The sequence below is a fragment of the Tympanuchus pallidicinctus genome, unplaced genomic scaffold (assembly GCF_026119805.1).
Source record: "Tympanuchus pallidicinctus isolate F22 unplaced genomic scaffold, pur_lepc_1.0 scaffold26, whole genome shotgun sequence".
In the NCBI taxonomy this organism is placed as follows: Eukaryota; Metazoa; Chordata; class Aves; order Galliformes; family Phasianidae; genus Tympanuchus; species Tympanuchus pallidicinctus.
The window spans coordinates 11,288,181-11,305,667 of record NW_026294743.1 but is presented as its reverse complement, the minus strand read 5'-3'; the positions used below and the strand labels follow the sequence as shown (position 1 = coordinate 11,305,667).

Sequence of the window (17,487 nt, the reverse complement as noted above, 5' to 3'; positions counted from 1 at the left end):
CCAGGCATCCATACAGACTGGAAGAAGTGGTCCTTGAGAGCAGCCCTGCAGAGAAGGACCTGGGGGTCCTGGTGGATGAAAAGCTTAACATGAGCCAGCAGTGTGCTCTTCAGCTCAGAAAGCAAATGGGATCCTGGGCTCCATCAGAAGAGGAGTGGCTAGCAGGGACAGGGAAGTGATCGTCCCCCTCTACTCTGCTCTTGTGAGGCTCCATCTCAGTGCTGTGTACTGGTCTGAAGCCCCCGGTACAAGAAAGACAAGGAGCTGTTGGAGAGGGTGCAGAGAAGAGCAACGGAGATGATCAGGGGACTGGAGCACCTCCCTATGAGGACAGGCTGAGGGAGCTGGGCTTGTTCAGCCTGGAGAAAAGAAGGCTGTGGGGTGACCTCATTGCAGCCTGCAGTACCTAAAGGGAGCCTGCAAACAGGAGGGGAGTCAACTCTTTGACAGGGCAGATAACAGCAGGACAAGGGGAAATGGTTTGAAGTTGAGGGAGGGCAGATTTAGGTTGGATGTCAGGGGGAAGTTCTTTACAGAGAGAGTGGTGAGGTGCTGGAACAGCTGCCCAGAGAGGCTGTGATGCCCTGTCCATCCCTGGAGGTGTTCAAGGCCAGGTTGGATGGGGCCCTGGGCAGCCTGGGCTGCTATGAAATGGGGAGGTTGGTGGCCCTGCCTGTGGCAGGGGGTTGGAGATTCATCATCCTTGAGGTCCCTTCCAAACCAGGCCATTCTATGATCGGGAAGTAAGGCTCAAGGGTTAGTTGAGATATGTATTATAAAACTATGTTTTTGAAATTAAAAGATGTAAAATTCTACTTTTTAACTTTAAAATGTTATGCACATGATTAACTAAGTGATTTTTCTAAAACATAATTACAGAATTTTTTTTAACATTTCCTGTAAAAATGGTTAAACTGTGACATTTATCTCATCAGTCAATAGCGACAGTACTGCTCTTTCTAGCATCATTCATCTTCAGTATGCTACAAGAAAGCAAATTTTCATTTGTTGAAAATATGTTTTAATAATTAAGGCTTAATTTCTCTATAGGGAACAGCGGAAAGGTTAACAATGCATTTGGTGGAAGAACACTCTGTGGTAGACCCAACATTTATAGAAGACTTCCTGTTGACATATCGGACCTTTCTTTCCAGCCCAATGGAAGTGGGGAAAAAGTTGTTGGAGTGGTTCAATGACCCCAGCCTCAGGGATAAGGTTAAAATCCCCTGAAGTTTATATACCTTTAATCGTATATATAAGAAAATAAGCCATTAGTAATAAAAAGTGACTAAACTGAAAAAGTATATGTAACTGAATAAGTGAATAATTTGAGTGACTAAGCCGAATAAGATATAAATAGCTGGTGAAGTATTTTAATGGCAAGCTGCATGGGTAAGAGTAAGAATGACAGTGTTCAACATACATAAGCTGTCTTTTACATTCTTTGTTTCTACAGCAGAATACAAGTGCTGCTAGTACAAGAAAAGCTTTTTTTCCCAATAATCAGCATATTTATTTAATATTGTTCAATGGAGTTCTGTAGCGCCTGGAAATCTGAGCATAAAATGAAGTCCTGTGTTTTCTGTTATAATACTAGTTAATCCATCTTGGCAAACGTTTGGTGATAATTTATTCTTACATAAAGACTCTAGAAAGTACAGCCATTGTCAGAAATCTGCTGAGCCTTGCACAGTATTAGGAAAAAAACACAGCAGTCAAACAGCTCCTTCCCAGGACAAGACTACCATGATGGAAGAGCATCCTGTCTATCCAACTATGGCACACTGATAGCCACACAATGTTTATTGAGGCCAAATTGTGCTTCACACTGTAATGCTTTATTTACAGCTTTATACATTTTTCAAATGTAAAACACTAGTTGGAAAATGCACAATTTATTTTAAGATTTGAAACCAAGGAAATAATATCAGAAAGGTTAAAGAAAAGTTTGCTATTCGACTTGTATTTAAACCCAGATATTTCTTTGACTAGAAATGCTAGTGTATCTTTGTCTTTGTGTCTGTGCCTCTCTTGGCAGAAGGTTAGGCTTTGCTTCAGAGAAGTACTAGCTGTTCCTGTGAAAATCTGATTGCTATGTACACTGGAAAGCTGCAGCTAATATTGTTTAGCACAGACTTGCTAGAGCTTCAGAGCTCTAATACCAGGGTTCATCTTTAAACTTATTTTTCCTGTCCTCCTATGGATAATCCTCTCAGCCTCTAAGAACATAAGCAAGTGTAGTTGCTGTCAGCACTGGAAACAGAGCAGCTCTTTGTTCTGCCATCTCAAGAACCAGCCCTCTGACACTGAGCAGCGCTGACAAAAATGCTGCTTGGTTCAAGTGCAGGAAAGACAATAGCTTGGGAAGAGCAAAAATAAGTGGCAAACAAGATCTGGAGGATTTTGGCTGTTTTCTACTGGGAGCTGGCAGATGGTGAGGAGAGGGAAGTGAATGAGTAAAACACCATGAGTACCATCAGTACTTGGTAGTCAGTCTGGGATATTTGTGATCTAGCCTTTCTTATGGTTTTGTCTAGTATCAGGGTACTTGATTTTAAAGCTTTACTCTTTCTTTTTTTTTAATAGCATTACTCTGCTGGTACCAATGTTAGTGATGACATTATTCTGGAAGTCACTGCTCAAACCACTTCAGTGCTGTGTCTGCTGAGTACAGCACTAAGTCCCAACTTTGAAAGCAGTATTGATGTTGAAGCTTTCACTGCAGTGATTTAAAATACATTACGTGGCTCACAACTTCCCAGATGATTTTAAAAATTTGTGACTGCTCCAAATTTATCTAAACATCGTCTGTGTCTTCCAGTGTGATCTGCATTAATGAAAAATGGCACGGATGCTTAACAAAAAAGCAGTCCTTCTTCTGTTTTAAAGAAGGAAAAATCTCAAATATGTCAGAAATGCCACCCCTCGCCTATTTTCTGAGGCTGTAGAACAGATAGTGTGTAATTATTCCCTTTCAGAATCCAGTCTCTCTAAAACACTTGATTAGTTTGGCTGAGAACTTGAACAGTTCTTCTCAATTCACTTCATTTTCAGCATAAAAGGGAACCCGCTTGGAAACAGTGTAAATACAAACGGTACGGCTCCCATGAGGGTGCTGAGGTTTGCTTTTGGATGCTTTGTCTCAGATCTTTAGCACAAGAAACTGCAGGGGTTTGTATTTTGTGCACAGACAAAGAACTGACAGTGGTTAGCTTTGCAATTAGAATTTGTATGAGATTCCGTTCTAAGCTTTGGTTTTTGAATTCTTTAGTTCTTTTCCCTCCTGAGTTGCCTTCCCATCCTAACACAAGAAATACTGTGTTTGTGAGATCTCTGAGTGGCACCACCATTTTTGATTCAGGAGTCTCTTTAGAGTGGTGTGAATGAATTTTAATTCTAAGCATCAGAAATCTTGCATTTTGTGAGGACAAGAGCTGCTGATCTTCTAGGTCAAATCATGCACTAAGATCAAATTTTGGGGTGGAAGCCTACATTTAAAAAAACAGCATTTAAAAAAAAAAAAAAAGCTCTTGTTTTTTTAGCTTTACTTTTAGTAATATTAATTGACAGATAGCATCCCTATTTTTTTCTCAATAAATTGTAAAGTACGAGCTAATATGCATTTGAACTTGATAATCACAGTTGAATGGGGAGAGTAAGGATGAAGAGAGAGGAGGTGTAAGCTGGGAGGTTGAATGTAAGGAAGAAAATTGCATCTATTCACTGTTAAGACCTCTTTCCTGCTCCTCACAGTAGCTTCTTTTTCTTGCTTCTGTAAATGTACAATAGCTCTTTTACACAGGCAAATGCCTAATGGAGTTAATGGTAGCTTATATCAAGTTTTGTGAGTTTCAAGAGCCAGTTTAAGGAAAACATCAGAAACTTCACGATCACGTGCTTGAAGAGTTAAGCAGGTTTTGAAATATATGCAGACAGGAAATGGTTGATGCAAGTCAGAAACTGATCTATGTCAATGCCTTATACGTGTGTATCCTCTATTCCCTTCCCTCTATTCAGTAATAACAACTCGAGCAATTTTTCTGCTTCATTCTTTCCTCCTAGTAAATGGTTGCATATCAGTGAAGTTAGGGTATATAGCACTCAGGATCCTGATGAAAACTTTCAGAAGCTGTAAGAAGCAGGTTTTTTTGTTGTTTTTTTTTTTAAAGAACTTAGCAATAGTACTGTTTGGTAATTAGTTGAATTAATTAATTTTCAGGTTACACGGGTAGTATTGTTGTGGGTGAACAATCACTTCAATGATTTTGAAGGAGATCCTGCTATGACTCGATTTCTGGAAGAATTTGAGAACAATTTGGAGAGGGAGGTAAGAAGTTTGTTTTCTAACAGTTTGAGATAGCAAGGAATAGGCTGTTATTATATATAACTCACCGTGCTCTTCTTTTTTATTTGTAGAAAATGGGTGGACATTTGAGGCTGTTAAATATCGCTTGTGCCGCTAAAGCGAAAAGAAGATTGATAACCTTAACAAAGCCATCTCGAGAAGCCCCTTTGCCTTTTATCTTACTGGGAGGGTCAGAAAAGGGGTTTGGAATCTTTGTTGACAGTGTAGATTTTGGTAGTAAAGCTACCGAAGCAGGCCTGAAACGTGGAGATCAGGTATGTATTTTAAATGGGGGGGTTTTTTCCTTTTTTTTTTTTCTTCCATTCTCTGCACTAAATTAAAATATTGCTAATTTCTTTGTCTTTTTAGATATTGGAAGTGAATGGTCAGAACTTCGAAAATGTTCAGCTGTCAAAAGCCATGGAAATCCTTAGAAATAACACTCATCTGTCTATCACTGTGAAAACCAATTTATTTGGTAAGTTCACATGCGGTTTTTCTTCTAATTTAGATGAAGTTTTTCATTTTGCACAGAAGACATTTGGAAATGGTTTAAAATAATTACTTGAAATACTTCTGAGGTGGGAAGAATTGGAACAGGAGCTTTGAGTGTCCTAAAGCATCTGAATTCAAAATGGCAGAGGAAAATTTACAAATAAGCTTCTTTGAGGTCACTTAACTCTCAGAAGTGCTTATGTTTGGGTTAAGAGGCAGGAACCGCAGTGGCCATTTAGCTTGAATTTGTGAAACACTTTGGCACTTGCAAGATTTAGCTTTGTCTCAACAAAAAGGCTTTTTTGGCAGTGATCTTAATCTGTACTTTTGCATACTTCCTCATTCTCTGCTGTAAGATGAGTACAGAAAGATTAATAAAAACTTTAGTCAGATGGGGGATAGCGGGATTGTTACTGCCCAAGTCTATTCCCTCCATTTCTCTTTCTAACAAGTAACCAAAACAGTCCTGAAGGAGTCTTTAAGCAACTCAGGACCTCTGTTACTATCGTAAGAAATAGATCTTGTGCATTTTACTTGATTTTTTTTTTTCTTTTTTCCCCAGTAGGTACTTAGATTGCTTATATGATTTAGTGATGTGTTCCCTAAGTATTTCTTCCATGATGATGTTCTTCACTGTAAATAAGTAGGGCGGAATATTTCCACAGGATGCCGCTGCACTAATTAATTGATGGTTAAATATGCATAGGCTATTTCCAAAAGTTATTTGTGAAATCTATATCCTGGGGCTTCTCTTTTTTCCTTTCCAATCATGATTCTAACATTTCAATTATTTATAATAAAGCATTTATTAATGCAGCTGTATGTGCTTCTTTAGCTGTACGTGCTTGTTTCTCTGCACATTGTTTGCAAAAGTATCTCTGGATTTTTTTAGTTGTGTGCGTTGCTTTAGGCTAAACCCCATTTCTTAAGTAGTGCTTTCTAAGTTTTGAATCCACTCCTAATACTGAAATGGCATCACAGTAGTGTATCGAGACAGCTGAATTGCATGCAATATTCCTATCAATAATTTTCCAAAGGAGATTCCTATTTCTTACTGGCATTTTCCTGCGTGTTATTTAAGCTGTCTCTCTAGCCCCCAGCTCCTTTTCTACAGTACTGTTACGAATTTTGCTTTGCTTTTCTTTTAGTCATATTTGAAGCTGTTAAGATTACCTGGTAATTTCTTGTGTACCGCTGGAGGAGAAGATTATTAAGGGCAAAAATGGATACAGTGGAGTAAAACCTCACTTTGAATTCTCATTCTTAGCTGCTTACCATTTTTTTCCCTTTTCTTCTACAATTCCTTACTTTTAATCATCAGTTTCATAGAAAATACCGGAGAAACGACGACTGCTTTCTTTGCTTTTGATTTTCTTCACTTTTGAGAGAGATTCCTGTTGTTTATTTAATATAGCCTTCTGCAGCAAGTGCCAATTGGCCAACATAAATTCCTATTTCTTAGTTTATCTTCTCGAAATCTGTGCTAGCTCAAACTCTTGGGTTGAATATTCTTTTTTTCTTACTCTTTCCCTTTCTTAAAATATCTTCCTTCTTTATGGTGATTTTCTTTGAAGATCTTCTACTTCTAAGCTGTTAAAATACAAAGAGCTGCTCTTTTTCCTGAGATTAAAATTATTCACACTTAAAAAAAAAAATCATTGGACTATTTCTGTACAGACAAGTTATTCTTTGCAAGGATATGTAAATAACTGAAGTCCTTCTTACATCAGTGTCCTATATACAAGACCGTGCATGAGTTGTTACTTTTTGTGTGTTCTGTACTAGGCTCATAGCAGTGGCTTTCTGTTTGTTCAGAAAAGCAGAATCATAGAATCATAGACAGCTTTGTGTTGGAAGGGCCCTTGGAGATCACCAAGTTCCAGCCCCCCCTGCTGTGGGCAGGGACTCCTCCCTCTGGACCAAGTTGCTCCAGCCCTGTCCAACTTGGTCTTGAATGCTTACAGGCAAGGAGCATCCTCAACCTCTCTGGCTAAATACTTAAAAAACCTTTCTCTTCTTGCTTCCTAGGAGAGATTTGTGCATCCCTTTTATCTGTCCTCCAGTGTTAATCTTGCAGTTTGTTCTCTCTTGACCATTACGAATCAAATTATCAGATATGATATTTTTTTCTATTTATCTATAGGTACTGTCTTGTTTCAGATTGATCTGGATTCATTGTCATATCAGTTTTTTAAATATATTTAAATACGTTGACATTTTGGTTAAATTTAAACCTGAGTAGAAGAAATGATTCAGAAATTCTTCAGGTATTTCTGCCTTGTAGATGACTGTTTGCTAGTGTGATGTGGGAGAAATTTGGGAGCAGTATGAAGTTTGGCCTTCTGACTTTTGCTATACCCAGCCTGTTAGCCTTCTAAGATTCCAGGTGTTCTTGTACATCTGGCACATGGACACAAAAGCCAAGAGGTCAGACAATTTTCATAGCATCTCATTTTATTTTTATTTTTTTTAACAATTTGGTGAGTTTCCCCTCTGATTTCTGACTTTTGATGTTGCTTGTTATTGCCCACCTCTGAGCTTTCATTGCTGGCCGTCAGTTTAAAACTTCCCTTCAAAGTTGCTAATTTTCTTGCCTATTTCTCTTTTTAATTTGTTTTCTTTTTACTGTGCTGTTATCCCACAGAAGTCCATATCTTTAGACTGAAAAGTCAAATTTCTTCTGCTGACAACATCCAAGCAATAATATGATTATCTAGTGTATTTCTTTTTCATGCTGGGCTCATTTTCAGATTTTTCTGATTCTTACTACAGTTAAATTAGCGTGCTCTTAAAAAGCTGTAAATTATTTAGTCTTATCTCTAAAGTCAGTTAATATTTGAAGTAACAGAAGGTGCTATAGATTAATAGTGAACTGGTCAGCTGTGCAGTGTTTTCTTTTACGTTTTTTGTTCTTCTTTCATTCCTTTTGTCTTGTACAGTTTTTAAAGAACTTTTAACACGGTTGTCAGAGGAAAAACGAAACGGTGCTCCTCACTTGCCTAAAATTGGTGATATTAAAAAGGCGAGCCGTTACTCCATCCCAGATCTGGCCGTTGACGTGGAACAGGTAATAGGATTAGAGAAAGTAAATAAGAAAAGTAAAGCCAACACAGTTGGGGGAAGAAATAAGTTAAAGAAGATACTTGACAAGACTCGAATCAGCATTCTGCCTCAGAAACCATACAAGTGAGTTTTTGGATTTCTTCTAAGTATTTGCTTTGTGTTACATATTACTAACTTCATGTGATACTTACAATTTGTTGTGAAACTTTTATTTAGTTATTAATGCAAAACATGTGTATATCTTCAGTATACTGGGGAGTACCAGTTGGAATATTCACATGTCCATAGACTCCTAACAAAGCAGTTTGTGGTGTCAGTGTGAAGGTATTTAATTCTTACAGGTACAGCAAAAGCATACTTTGTTATTTACAGTTGTCTGTTGAGATGACTGTTAATTGGAAGCAGCCCGGGCAATTAATTTTTGTATAACTGCAAAGCAGATTTGCTTGCAAATTGCTGATGGGAATAAGAATTTCTACCTGTACACAATCCAGTGGTCTGTAAGAATTTAAGCACGCTGCCATCAAGAGAAGGCTGAGGTTGAAACTTGGGGTCTTTGATAAAAGTGAGTGTTTCTTATGAAAGCGAAATATTTTGTTTGATACCTTTTCTTCTACAAGCATATTTTAGAGAGAGAGTTCTGATGAAGATTGTTGGAAACAATTAGTTTTATATGTTTTTTATGGGAACCTAGAACTTGTCCTTGACAAGTGCCATCAATGGGAGGAACGTGGAAACAGCAAGGCTGAATGGTAGAGGATAGTTGATGTCTAATAAAAGTTTTCTCCTGTGTTTTCCTTTCTGCATGCTATTGAGAAAAATCTTTTCAAAATTCGTTAAGATGCTTCTGCCAAAAATCTAGGTTCTTTTCCTGCTAATGACCAGCACTGTCAAAAAATAATACTCTTCTGAAACATCAGCTATGGGATAAATAGGATGTTACTGATATGTAGAGGTTAAAGAGATATAAAAGATTACATCCAAATAATGATTTTTTTCTAAAATTGCTGGGGGTAGGTTTCAGTAGGGGAGCATATGTAAATCCTCATTTTATGCTGTTTGTCCTTAGAATGATCTCTTGTTTTCTTACACGTGTCTTCCCTTGATGAACCGTGTATATTGTTGATGTGATTTTTGCACTGCTCGTGATTCATAGCTTTGACATAAAATTCTCTTGTTTGTTTTCACTTTGTTTTGTTTGTGCATGTTTTCTGTTCAGGGATATCTTTGGGTAAGAGACAAAAAAAAAAAACAAAACAACACCAGTCCACTTGACCTATTTTGTTTTCCTTTTCCTGGCTTTACTTCATGTTATATACAGCAATTTATCTGCAAAGCCTCTTGATGTTTTGCCTGCCTGTTGCTGTTTGCCTGCACAGTTCTACATAGAGATGTGTAGCTGTAGATTTGCTTGTTTGTGTTCTTTTCTTTACGTTCTGTAGAAACTTATATCTTGTTCTTCTTGATTATGTCTGATGTTGCATAAATGAGGGGACTTTACTTATTCTCAAGAGTTTTTAAAAACAGCAGTAAAGAGGATGAAAAAGCTGATTTACTTATTTTAGAGTAGGTATTTAAAGACTTCATGACTCAGTTCGCCAGCTTATGAGGTTAAGGTATCTACCTTGTCTTGAAAGTGAACACAGTGTGTGTTTTCCATATGTAGCCTAATGAAACCAGTCTTAACTGAGGTAACTTATCAGTTTTGTGAGACATCAAGCCAGTATCAAAGACAAATCACTCTGATCAGGAGATAGTACATTCCTTCAGTCTTGCTTTTCATTCCGATAACGTTGAGTAACTTCCCAAATTGAGCAAACAGCTCCATTTCCTCTGGGGCTACTAGGAAACCTCCTTTTCGTAGGCACTACTCAAGCACCTTGGTTGCAGCACTTGACACCACTTGTCATCCAGCAGTGGTTTTCCTTCAAATAAGAACTAAGTACTGTCCCCCTTCCAGCTCTGACAGAGCTATGCTTGCTCCCTAGTGCAGCACCTCATATTAGGAGGAAGCCACCCCCCCCCTTCTCTATTTGCAGCCCTTTGGTGGGATAATCAGCGTGCTACACTGAAGCAAGAAGCATTTGGACACTTCTGCCATTCCTCTACCCATTCTACCGCATTTGACATTCAGCAGGGAAGTCATTTATCAGTTAATGCTATCCCTGCACAGCAAGCATTACAGAAAATAACATAAATGCTTTCCTTTAAAAGCACGATTTCCTTTCACCCAGAAAATGAAATGTTTTGCCTAGTGATGAGAGCAGTTGGTCTTCGTGGGACCTGGGAATCCTCTGGTGCTGTTATTTATATCTGAAATTTCTGAGGTTCATTTCTTGTTTGTGTAACTTGAATTCGGAACTGGGGGAGTATTCTTTGTTTTAAAAATAGAGTCAACTTGAGTAACTTCTTTCCAGTTTAGTATATGAACGCTTAGGGGGAAGATGGAAGAAGTTTAGGAACATTTCTCTGATTTTTTTTTAAAGCCTGATGTTTGTCAGTTGATCCACTTTAGCGAAGCTACTTCGGTTATGACGCACAGGATTGGTGCAGTAAAACATGAAAAGCTTATATAACACTGACAGACCCAAAAAGGAATATGTGATGTAACTGAATCTACTTAATGTAAGGGGGGGGGGGGGGCACATTGTCTTCCTTTGACTGAATTTAGAGAAAAGCTAGTGTTAGCACTTCTATGAACTACACTGCATAGTTTCTATAATTGCCAGAAAGCATTTTGTTCGTCTTGTTTGTTTGTTTGTGTGCTTTTTCGTGTGTAGAGAGTGGCTCCTACTTGAAAGAGCAAGCTTCAATTGCTGGGAATGCTTTTTAGTACTAGCAAAGTTGATTTCTGGCTTGGCGTAAGGGTGTTGTGCTGTGTAGATCACTGCTTGTCACAGCATTTTGTGCTTTATGTGGCAGTACAGAAATACAGATGTTCAGATTCAGCTTATCTTACAGCGGAGGGAATCCAGCAACTCCTTTTTGGTTTTGAGTATATTTTTCTCTCATGGCACTTCGTAAAGTATTTTTGTAACGCTGGGCTGCCTTGCTTTTTAAAGGACAAACAAAAACTCACCTCAAAATAACAAAAAACATACACAGATGCTTTCAAGTGACGTTGCCTTCTGCAGAGCAGTGGCTGTGTGTCATTCACATGGTGCAGATACCGTCCTTGCTCCCCAGAATGCTTTCCCTCTTCATAGCACTTAAAGAAGTGTTACAAGAGCGTACTGGGCAAAGTGATCCTCCTGTGCACACAAAAGGATGCTTATGCTGTAACAGCTCTACAGGGATAATTATCAGGCCCTTAATTACTTCTGTGTGGGCTTTCAGAGGATGGATAGAAAACTAGACAAAAACCAGAGGGCCCCTAGGTTGGGGTACAAAAGGCCATTTGTGTTCTGTCATCTAATTTAGTAGCTTGGCATTGAGTGGCATCATTTTGCAATGAAATTGAAGTTGCTGATTTATGCTTTATTTACGTGTGTAGATACAGATTTAGTTGTGTTAATCTTTTTAAAAGTCTTTTCCTATAATGGCTGAGTTTTAATTCATTTTCAATCTCTACAACATCTGCATTTCAACATTTTACACACACAATATTTTACTAAGGATGCGCAGCTGTGTGTTTATAGAAAAGTTCAGTGCCTAGCTTCTCAACTCGACATGCAGTAAGCATGTAGTATGATAATTCTGTCCCTGATCCATCTCTAACACTACTGACCTTTGAGACCCAGCATTTCACAGATCTTGGCCTCTGTGAGAAAATCATTAAAGAAAGGCAAGAGTTGCAGCTCCTCAGAGCTGAGTGGTAAGCATGGGAATCTTCTGTCAGCACGAAAAAGCTGATCTGATGGAGGCGATTGGACGTTTGGGTGCTGTTGACAAAGCTAGACAGCAATCCCTGTCTTCTGGAGAATATTGATTCATAAATAGTAATTCCTGAGAGTCTGGATAATGTAGTATTACAGATACACTTGCATCCCGCTGTTATAATCCAAGCTCTGAACATTTGCTTCTTTCTGGATGCAGTGACATTGGAATTGGCCAGTCTCAGGATGACAGCATTGTAGGACTGAGGCAAACAAAGCACATTCCTCCTGCTTTACCTGTCAGTGGAACCCTGTCATCCAGTAATCCTGATCTGCTGCAGTCTCATCACCGCATCTTGGACTTCAATACAACTCCAGGTAAGGATCCTTTTTTGTATGATTTTGTTTCTTTGATTATTTTTAATTTGTTATTGTTTTTTTTCTGGGCTTCAGAGTCTGAAGTACATGAGAGGTTTCTATTAGCTGTACCGTCATCCTGATTAGCCACTTATGAATGCTTGCTATATTCCTCCACTTTGCCCAGTTGTGTATAAGTGAATGTTTTGGAAGTATGTTGAATACAGAGCATCTCTTCCTGACTGAATACTCCTGGCTAGTGAAAACTTGTGCGTGGTGCTTCATAATCTGCTGTGGTAGGTCGGTCTTTATAAGACTGCAGTATTTTCAAACAGCATGGGAGATTGCAAGCTTACAATCAAGCAGAAAGGCATTGAGCTTGGGCACGCTGTGTGTTTTGGTCTTTTTCTGAACACACTTCTTATGTAATCTTGTAAGGCATAGAGTTTCTGGGTTGCCTATTAATCATCCTGCCCCACAGAAGTGTCTGAATGCTTTGTATACAGTGATTTGAAATCCTTTCTCAGTAATAATTAAAAAATCCCCCATCGAACAAAATTATCAAGCCAACACATATTTAGTAGAGAGGAACAAACTATGAGGGGGAAATGAGGGTGAGAAAGGGAGAGAATATGACAACCTTGAGAGCCTTATGCGAGAAGGGCTTAGCTGGAACTCCTGGAGAGTTGGGATTTGGGCTCTTATCTGGCTTCAGAAAAAGTTCTTAAAGTGACTCTTTCTCTGCATTAGGTATATGATTCTTTATTGTTAAAATCTATCTTCTGAAGGATGACGTGCTGGTGGTAGCTGTGTGGATACTGAGTTATTTTTAGTGTTTTTCTCAAAAATAGAACCAAAAATTGAGTACCCTCCAAGTCCAAGGGATTTCAGACCTTACCTAAAAGGACACTGCTTGAATGTCAGTCTACAGACTGTCGAAGTTTGTGCAGTTTTTTCCCTCTTGAAACTGTGATGCTCAGCATCATTTATATAATGGGGAGAGAGGGGACACGATGAGAGAAGGATACAAGAAACTTTTGTGTGGTAGTGATTTAAAAAAAAAATTTTTTTTTGCTGTTGATGTTTTTGGTGTTATTTTTGTCCCAGTGCCAAAGATTGCTTCTTAGAGAGTGGGAAGATTACTTTATTTTTTAATCTAACAGTTTATGTCCAATACTTTGAAGATATTTTATCAATAAGAGCCTATAACTCTTTAATCAGTGCCATGGCTGTAGAAGTTACGTGTGTGTAAAATCCATTCTCCAGCTTGCTACTTTGCTAGAGTGGGCAATTTCCAGCATGTGCCAAGAACAGCGAGTGGCTCACTTCCAGAACTGTGGGAAGTGCTGTCTCAGAACTCAAGGAAATCCCATTTCATTTTATTTTATTTATTTTTGCTGAAAACTTAATCAAATGCCCACCTACTGAATATTTTCAAATTGCTTTGCAGCTCTGATTTTTTTTTTTTTCCTTCAGTGAGAAGTAGGGGGATGGAGATTCATGATGTGCTTGAGGTCCCTTCCAACCCTGGCCATTCTGCGATAGGGGAATGGGAGGTCTGAAATCAAAAGCACGTACCTTAAGGGCCTCAGAGGCAGTTGTGCTGGAGATAAAAGTTGAGTTATGCCACTATACGCTTTAAGACAGGGAAACAATTAAAGCCTACAGCTTTAATTTCTTATATTACCTTGGGCTATATTAAAGATGGAGACAGAGGCAGCTTGCAGGAAATTGAATGCATAGTAGTAGAGTGGCCATCCTTTGAGGCTTTAAGGGATATCTCTCAGGGCAAAAAATAAAACAGCTGATGTTGAAAGGGTGGTCTTTGGGGAGGAAACGAGGTCCTAATTCCTTGAAATAGCTTAAAAACTGCACGGAGTCCTTTTAGTTTTTCTTCTCAGTCATACAGACGTTTTCAAATACGTACGTGCAAAGGTTTATTTTTGAACATGCATATAGTCAATAATACTTTGACTTCCCTTCTCTTGTGCTGTCTTCGATTGGAACCAAAATAATATAGTAACGATGACCTATCAGTCACTGGTACTCTTCCCCAAGTTTTCTGTGGGATTAGACTGCTACCATAAAGCATTGCTTTCTTCTGTCTGCCACTCCAGTTTCCTTTTTAAAAAGGAGTGAAGGGGATAATTACAATTCTTTTCAAGATCTGTTTTACTTAAAAACTCATGTGCTGAATTACATGTTAATACTGCTGCATTTGTAATCGTTTTGATTGGTAGTAGACTTCTCTGTATGCTGCTTAGTGCTTTGCTACCAGCTCTGATAGGTATGCATACTTAATAATTCATATTAACTTCACTGCTTTAGCAGAGCAGGGTTTCTCCTCGTGCAAAACACTTGTTTCTTTTGAGTGTTAAGTGAGTTCCTCCAGTTGTGTGCAAGAGCTTCCCATCTTCGTGACAGTTCTTTGAGTGGCAAGGATTTCTGTAACAGCAAGACACAACAGGATCTACAGAGCATTCTGATTCTTAGTAATTCCTCTGAATGGTTGTGTCTTTGGCATCTGCCTTCCCTACAGTGTCAAAGTATGTTGAAATGTCTTCAAGGCCCTGCTCTGGGTCCCTTTTCAACTAATTACTGAAGACAGATGGGTCAATGAGTTGGTGGTGATGGGCAAAATTGACTTGCTGGTTGTCAAAGGTATTCATAAATTTAACTCAGGTACTTGGGAATGGCTTAAAATTGGCCTACACTGTTATGCATTTTGGGTAAATAATAATGTAATTAGCCATAATGTGCTTGAGTATTATTGCTCCTCAAGATGCAAAAAAATATTACCGTGAGCTTGACAGTTATGGGGTTGGTTCCATTTATGTCTCAACAGCCTTTTTAGCACCTGTGTCCATTCATATCAGAAGGATTTACCTTGCTGCTTTCAAATGATCTTAGAGAAATGGAGCAGTAGTGGGAAGACATTAATTTTTGTTCTTTTCTCACAAGATTTCTGTTGCTTGACCTAAGTTTTATACAGTACCTTGAATAGGTATTATGCACTTTCAGGTCTCTTCTTCCATAAGTCGTCAAATAAGGCCTTTGTTTTCTCAACATGCATGTTTCTTTTTTTCAGTATGTCATTTTTTCCAGTGTCTTGAAGATAATGATCACTTCTGGTTGTACATTCAGAAGACTTTCTGTTACTTTCTATTATCTTGTTCATATGACCTTTATAATAAAAAAAAAAAAGTTCTAATCAGATAAAGATGACCAGATAACATGCTGTACAATACTAGAAAAGGTTATTTGTAATAAAGACAAAAAATTAAATTAAATTAATTGAAAGTACTTTATCTTGTCATTTAAAAGCTGAAAATAATAATAATAATGCTGGACAGAAGTACAATTTTAGTTCTTTGTTTTCTTTTTATAATACAATTACAACAATCTAACTTGAGTTGATTAATGGGTCTAGATTTCAAACTGTTAATAAGATGGTAGAAATACCAAATGCAGCCTTGAAATTAGGATGACAATTCTCCAGGTTTCCTAAAAGCAGCTTTCTTGTACACATTCAGTTCAGGAATTGTCATGAATTGAAACGTGAACTGAATTGAATATATGAACCCTAAATGCTTAGAAAAGCTTTCTTTCTTTGACTGTTTAAGTCTTACACCCTGTGACGACATTTTAGTGATGACATTTTCAATCATTTACACATTTGATACAGTGAGTTAAATTTATCAGGGATGGAGTCTCATTGGTAGTTAAGAACTTGGATGCATTAACACCACAGCAGTCTATTTTGCATACAGCTGGCTATTATATGTGCATTTCTAGCTACTCCCAGACTTAAATGGAATTTACCAGCGCTCAACACCTGAGAAAATCCTATTAGCTCGTCTGTCCATACGTGGGAAGTGTTTGCATAGCTTTCCCCTTTGATAGCTGTATTTTTCTGAATGTTGGCAGAACTAGTCTTTCATTTAAAAACAAAACAACGAGAATAAAAAATGAACAGCATTCTTGTTCCGTGGGAATGGGAGATAACAGTGATACTGAAATAAAGAGAAATAGCATTAGGGGTTTGGTTCAACGTGACTGATAATGTTGCTCGTTCTTAAGCTCTTTTGATTTTTCTCTCATTACTGAATTGTACTTCTTGCATGCAACTTTTTTTCAGACTTACCAGATCAAGTTCTGAGGGTTTTCAAGGCGGACCAGCAAAGTCGCTACATCATGATCAGTAAGGACACAACTGCAAAAGAAGTGGTCATCCAGGCCATCAGGGAATTTGCTCTCACTGCTACCCCTGATGCGTATTCACTGTGTGAAGTCTCTGTCACACCTGAGGGTGTAATCAAACAAAGGAGGCTTCCTGATCAGTTATCCAAGCTTGCTGACAGGATACAGCTAAGTGGCAGGTGAGATTAGAGACTAAGCTAGAGCTGACTATGCTAGTTTGCTAAGTAAGAATCCTGTTAATAGAAGCATTGTTTAATTACTATCATTCTGTTTCTTTACAAGAAATCACCTCTTCTCTAATTTCTAATTAATATCAAAGCATGTTAAAATTCAATTTATTCTGTGGTTACAGCTAGATGTTAATTTTCACTGGTATTTGAGTATACTGTATCAAGTCTGTTTTGGAATTTTGTTCTTACAGATATTACCTGAAGAACAACATGGAAACAGAAACTCTTTGTTCAGATGAAGATGCTCAAGAGTTATTAAGAGAGAGTCAAATTTCCCTACTGCAGCTCAGTACCGTTGAGGTGGCCACCCAGCTCTCCATGAGGAACTTTGAGCTATTCCGTAACATTGAACCCACAGAATACATAGATGACTTGTTTAAACTCAAATCAAAAACAGGCTGCACTAATCTAAAGAAGTTTGAAGAAGTGATAAATCAAGAAACGTTCTGGGTAGCTTCGGAGATTCTAAGAGAAACCAACCAGTTGAAAAGGATGAAAATCATCAAGCATTTCATTAAGATAGCACTGCACTGCAGAGAATGCAAGAATTTCAACTCGATGTTTGCTATCATTAGGTATTGAATGTCAAATTCTATTTTGAGTAAAAAAGAAAAGCCTTACCTATCTCTGTTTAAAAAAATGCATTAAATTCATAGTGCTAACAGTGGCACTTGACAATCCAATCAGGAAGGTGTTTTCCTGTAATTTGAATTTGAAACTGTAATGTTTGCTGAAATACTATTAGAAATGCTACTATACCAAATTTTTCAAGAGTTAGAAATTATAAGCAAGACGTGCTGGCTGTTGCATGAGGTACTGTCTTCAGTGACAGTGACAGTGTACCAGCTACAGCTTTAGAATAGCCTCAAATAGATGGAGTCTTTCATAGCAAAATTTGAGCTAGATGCAATCAAGTCAGGTGGATTACTGCAGCAAGAAGGTGGGTCCCTGTGCTGTCATCACCTAAACGTTATGTAGGTGA

General features: G+C 38.1%; 1 protein-coding gene across 7 annotated transcripts in view; it reads left to right on the top strand.

The window, feature by feature from the left end:
* The window catches only part of RAPGEF2 (Rap guanine nucleotide exchange factor 2), a 171,397-nt gene that overhangs the window by 137,691 nt on the left and 16,219 nt on the right, over window positions 1–17,487 (top strand). For all 7 annotated transcript variants that reach the window (XM_052690324.1, XM_052690321.1, XM_052690326.1 and 4 more), the window contains 8 exons: window positions 1,051–1,215; window positions 4,220–4,327; window positions 4,417–4,620; window positions 4,715–4,823; window positions 7,780–8,026; window positions 11,939–12,096; window positions 16,214–16,454; window positions 16,697–17,080. In XM_052690324.1, the coding sequence (XP_052546284.1) occupies window positions 1,051–1,215; window positions 4,220–4,327; window positions 4,417–4,620; window positions 4,715–4,823; window positions 7,780–8,026; window positions 11,939–12,096; window positions 16,214–16,454; window positions 16,697–17,080 (1,616 nt within the window). The remainder of the gene's footprint in view (window positions 1–1,050; window positions 1,216–4,219; window positions 4,328–4,416; window positions 4,621–4,714; window positions 4,824–7,779; window positions 8,027–11,938; window positions 12,097–16,213; window positions 16,455–16,696; window positions 17,081–17,487) is intronic.